The sequence below is a fragment of the Lycium barbarum genome, chromosome 8, assembly GCF_019175385.1.
Source record: "Lycium barbarum isolate Lr01 chromosome 8, ASM1917538v2, whole genome shotgun sequence".
NCBI classification, from domain to species: domain Eukaryota; kingdom Viridiplantae; phylum Streptophyta; class Magnoliopsida; order Solanales; family Solanaceae; genus Lycium; species Lycium barbarum.
Window position 1 is genome coordinate 113,797,178 of NC_083344.1, and position 5,002 is coordinate 113,802,179.

The window sequence follows — 5,002 nt, forward strand, 5'->3', positions numbered from 1 at the left end:
GACCACCAATTTGAGGGGCAAAAATTAAAGACTAGTGCCTTTGAAGGGTAATCGCGCAAATGACTCCTTTTTAATTAAAAACAGGCTACTTAATGTTTTTAGTCCAAAAAAAGCTACTCTCTTCATTTCAATTTGTGTGAACTTTTTCGGAGTACGAGGGTCAAACTTTATAATTTTGATTGTAAATTTTGACATAGATTTTTCAAGTTTATAAAGATAAAATTTATATATTTAGAAACTACATAAAAAATATTTTAAGTCATAATGATTCATAATTCAAATAACTTAGCAAAAATGTAAGGAAAACGTGATCAAAGAAACACCTCGTAGACTCCCCAAATAGTAATAGGTTCACATAAATTAATTAAAAGGGCTTCTTTCACTTCTCATTTTCATTTCTTGTTTAACATAGTTTCAGCACATGCTTACAATTTGTGGTATGTAATCTTATTGCACCACGAGTTAATACTACGATTTTGGAACAATTTAAAGAAAACAAATAATTTCAAACTGAAAGAAAAACTGAGAAAGCTAAATTCTGCTACTCTGTTCCATTTCATTGTTCATGATAGCACTAATTTTTTAATTCTGCAGCCTCATAGTCATATTCAAACTTGGAAAAAATGACAAAAAGTTTTGTGCTATGTATATGTATATATTCCAAATTGAGGATGATGACAAACAGTTGTGATCCTATTCAACTGTTCATATTGTAAAAGTTTGGTAAAACCGAAATATCGAAAAATGGAACCCCATAACGGAACACCAAATAGAACACCGAATTTTAGAAAAAAAAAAGAACTGTAACCAAACCGAATTAATTCGGTTCGGTCGGATTTTTTGTTTTCGGTATTTATGCTAGCCCTAGTTTGGAATACGAGGGTAAAACAATTAAATTTTCACTTGAATTCAAACATAGATTTTTAGAGTACTTTATGACAAAATTTACATATTTGAAAACTACGTGTAAAATACTACTCATAAGTCAACATAATTAATAGTAATTCACGATATAGGAAAGAATTTAAGAAGATTACAGTCAGGGCCGTCTCAATAACATTGGAGGTCTAAAGTCAAACTTCAGAGAGATGCCCTATTCTTTTTCAAAGAAAAGATGATCATATATAATATAATTAAGTCTACTTCTCTAGCTTTTTTAGATGCAAAATCATTAATTACTATTTTAGAAACGATTTGTTCTAACAATTCATTTTCAATTGATAATATAGCTAATTCATTCAATCTATCTTGAGATATTGTTAATCTTACATAAGATTTTCTAAATTTTAATTTTGAAAAACTTATTTCTGCTAAGGCAACAATTATACATATAAAATACATCTTTAAAGAAAAATGAGTCCCCAAAAAAGATTCGGGCCCCAAGCATTGATTTATTAACCTTATAATCGAGCCACCCCTGATTCTTGCAGCTCGGAAGCAAGTATTAGCACTCGACTCCAAACCAATTTGTAGTTAAAGAAAGAACACTCCCCACATAGTAAACCGTCATATAAATTGGGAACACAGGGAGTATTAACTATTGGGTTGAATGGGTCAATCTTTCCCTCCACGTTGAAACCATAGGCTATGCAGCTATATATTTGCCAGCTTCAGTAATCAGCTAAACATCCAACCATTCTTGCATCTCATCAAACATTTCATCCAATGGATACTCAATGTATTATTCAGGGAGATTCATCTGCTTCCCAGTTCTCTCACTCACCCCATTGGAACTATGATGTATTTCTAAGTTTCAGAGGTGAAGATACCCGAAAAACCTTCACAGGTTATCTTTATTCCAGATTGTGTCAAGTTGGAGTTAATACCTTAATAGATGATGAGGAGTTGAGAAAGGGCGAGGTGATTTCAAGGGAGCTAGAGAAATCAATTGAAGAGTCCAGGATTTCAATTGTTGTTTTCTCAAGAAATTATGCTTCCTCTAGTTGGTGTCTTGATGAACTTGTTAAGATTCTTGAATGCAAACATAAGTTAAAGGACGTAGTTTTTCCTATTTTCTATGATGTTGATCCTTCTCAAGCGCGCAAGCAAACAGGGTGCTTTGGTGAAGCTTTGGCTAAACACAAGGAACGATTTGGGACTGAAAGAATGGAGAAGTGGACCGCTGCACTTACTGAAGCTGCAAATTTATCTGGATGGGATTTGCAAAATGTTGCTGACGGGTACGGTTTCTTGATCCTACTTTATACATTGTGAAGCAAACTCATAAAAACTCATATATATAATCTATGTTACGCGATTTTTTTTTCCATTATTAGTTATTGTTGATATTAAACTGTTTTTTTATTGCTAAATTTTTTTAGGTATGAATTCAAATTTATCGAGAATATTATTGAACAAGTCCTACAAGAGCACAACCAGACACCTCTGGATGTTGCTTGGCACCCAGTTGGACTAGATACTCGTGTCAAAGAGATAGAGTTGTTGTTGCAAAATGAATGTGAAGATTAAGTTCATGTGGTTGGTATGTATGGTGTTGGTGGAATAGGGAAAACAACTCTGGCAAAAGCTATCTACAATCGAATATTTCGACACTTCGATGGTAGTTGCTTCTTATCGAATGTTAGATCAGAAGCTGAAGCACCATCTAATGGTCTGGTCAAGCTGCAACAGAAACTTCTTCGTCAAATTCTCAAAAATAAGGATTTTGAAATTAACAATGTTGCTGAAGGCATCAAACTATTCAAAACAAGATTTGAGTCAAAAAAGGTTCTAATAGTTCTTGATGATTTGGACCACATGAGACAATTGCATTCCTTAGCAAGAGATCGAAGTTGGTTTGGTTCAGGTAGTCTCATAATTATTACAACCCGAGATGAGCATTTGCTATGTGGGCTTAGAGCAAATGAGAGATAAGAGGCCAAACTATTAAATGACAATGAAGCTATGCAACTTTTTAGTTGGCATGCTTTTAACCATCTTTTTCCACCACAAGAATATGTTAAGCTGGCACAAGACATAATCAAATATTCTAGTGGTCTACCATTAGCTCTTTCGACATTGGGGTCACATTTGCAAACAGAAGAATGGAGATTTGAATTTGAAAAGCTAAAAGCAATTCCTCATAGTGATATCCATGAGATTCTCAAGATAAGCTTTGATGGACTTGATGATGATACTCAGAGTGTTTTCCTTGATATTGCATGCATTTTTCATGGGTTTTACAAGGACGAAGTTACCAAAACATTAAATGCATGTGGTTTTCATTCTGAAAGTGCAATTTCAACTTTGGTCCGAAAATGCTTGCTCCAAAGGGTGTATCATTTAGTGATGCATGATCTAGTCCAAGATATGGGAAGAGAAATCGTTCGCATGGAATCACCTCGAGACCCTGGAAAACGAAGTAGATTGTTTAGCCCACAAGCAGTCCATGATGTTCTACAAGGAAATAAAGTTAGTAAAATCTTTATCTTTATCTTGGTTATACCTTCCTTGTTTCATTTTAATTTTCTATTACTTATCATTTCTGTTGTCACCACAAGAATTCAGTTCATTTGGTTAGTAAGCTATTTCTAGTTGTTTGTCAACCCATGTAAACTAGAGATGAGTATTTGCTAAGTCTAAATAACTCATAAAAAGGAAAAATTACCAAAGAAAATTCACCTATTTTATCTTCTGTTTATTTTGTATACGATATTTAATGAAGATCAGCGTTGATGTTATTACTTTTAGAACTATATATACAAATATTCTTTAAATATAGTCTAATTTATATCTAAATTGGTACCAGGTGTCCCATACTATACTATCGGGTATCTTGATGTTAGTTGTCCTCTTTGTTAATCTTTTTATTTTTCTTACTTAATGCTGTTAGCAAATATTTGAAGAGTCTTATCTTGCTTTTTGAGCAATTACATTTTTTTAAATCTTCGGATGTATAAATTCATTTTTCCATGAGGGAAAATGTATTCACTTTGTTTGCCCTTCAATTTACATAAAGCATTTTTCTCTCTTAATTTCTGGGACATAACATGATCTTAAGGAGCTTTTCTTTTTTACCATCTCAGGGTTCTGAAAAGGTAGAAGTACTGAAGGTGGATGGACAGGCATTAAGTGGAGTGAGCTTAAGCACCAAAGCATTTAAGAAAATGAAAAATATTAGGGTGCTTATAATTGATGAATTACATATTAGTGGAGATTTTGAGTTGTTGTCCAAGGAGCTCAGATGGTTGTCTTGGCTAAAATGTCCTTTAAAGTGTATACCATCAAAATTTCCAGCTGAGAAACTAGTAATTCTGAATATGAAAGAGAGTAATATCCAAGAACTTGGATTGAATTTGAAGGTTTGTTACTCAAATTTATAGTTTCATATGTATAATATGTTAGTATTGCAACTGGTGAAAGAAAATCTAACTTGAAAGTATATTTTGTTTGCTTGTAGCATTGTAAAAGTTTGAAGAATCTGGATCTCTCTTATTGCAAGCACCTTAAAAGAACACCAAACTTCAGTGGTTCGCAAAGCCTTGAGACTTTGCGGCTTCGTGGTTGCACAAGTCTGAAGGAGATCCATCAATCAATTGGAAATTTAGACAGACTAATTGATCTAGATTTGAATGGTTGCAAAAAGCTTACGAATCTTCCACACAGCATATGTCAGCTAAAATCACTTGAAAACTTAAACATTGGAAGCTACTCATCTATACATACACTGCCAGTTGACCTTTGGAGATAAGCAAAGTCTAAAAAAACTTTTAGCACTTATACAGGTATAAAACAATTGCCTGGATCTATTGAACTGCTAAAAGATCTTGTAATTTTGGAAGTGGGAGGTCAAAATGAAGAGGCAAACATGAGTTTTTCTCGAAGAAGAGTCCATCACGTACAACCCTTGTCAACTTCTATTTCGCAGTTAAGCATTACATATTGTGATTTGTCTGAGGAAGATATTCCTAGGGATATTGGGAGTTTATCCTCCTTACTTTCTTTAGATTTGAGTGGCAACAGTTTCCAGTGTCTACCCTTTGACTTTTCTAAGTGAGGATGC

General features: G+C 33.6%; 2 protein-coding genes across 3 annotated transcripts; both read left to right on the forward strand.

Moving 5' to 3' along the window:
* The first annotated feature begins 1,509 nt into the window (after positions 1 to 1,509).
* Positions 1,510 to 5,002, forward strand: LOC132606778 (disease resistance protein RUN1-like). 2 transcript variants are annotated; one of them, XR_009570067.1, is made up of 4 exons: positions 1,510 to 2,180; positions 2,322 to 3,411; positions 4,026 to 4,301; positions 4,400 to 5,002. XR_009570067.1 is itself a non-coding variant. In XM_060320413.1 (3 exons), exons 1-3 carry the CDS (start codon positions 2,905 to 2,907, stop codon positions 4,688 to 4,690), a joined length of 1,074 nt encoding a protein of 357 aa, XP_060176396.1. In that variant the 5' UTR covers positions 2,483 to 2,904; the 3' UTR covers positions 4,691 to 5,002. The 2 variants fall into 2 exon arrangements, 1 of the variants encoding a protein (XP_060176396.1); XM_060320413.1 differs by lacking the exon at positions 1,510 to 2,180 and having other exon boundaries at positions 2,483 to 3,411.
* On the forward strand, positions 2,485 to 2,874 carry LOC132608156 (disease resistance protein RUN1-like). Its single transcript, XM_060322234.1, has one exon. It carries the CDS (start codon positions 2,485 to 2,487, stop codon positions 2,872 to 2,874), a length of 390 nt encoding a protein of 129 aa, XP_060178217.1.

Excerpts from the sequence above, each read along its gene's own strand:
- LOC132608156 (XM_060322234.1), top strand. The coding sequence starts at position 2,485 with ATGTATGGTGTTGGTGGAATAGGGAAAACAACTCTGGCAAAAGCTATC.
- LOC132606778 (XM_060320413.1), top strand. The coding sequence starts at position 2,905 with ATGCAACTTTTTAGTTGGCATGCTTTTAACCATCTTTTTCCACCACAA. Across the intron at positions 3,412-4,025 it reads ATGTTCTACAAGGAAATAAA|GGTTCTGAAAAGGTAGAAGT; the intron begins GTTAGTAAAATC and ends TTACCATCTCAG. Across the intron at positions 4,302-4,399 it reads AACTTGGATTGAATTTGAAG|CATTGTAAAAGTTTGAAGAA; the intron begins GTTTGTTACTCA and ends GTTTGCTTGTAG.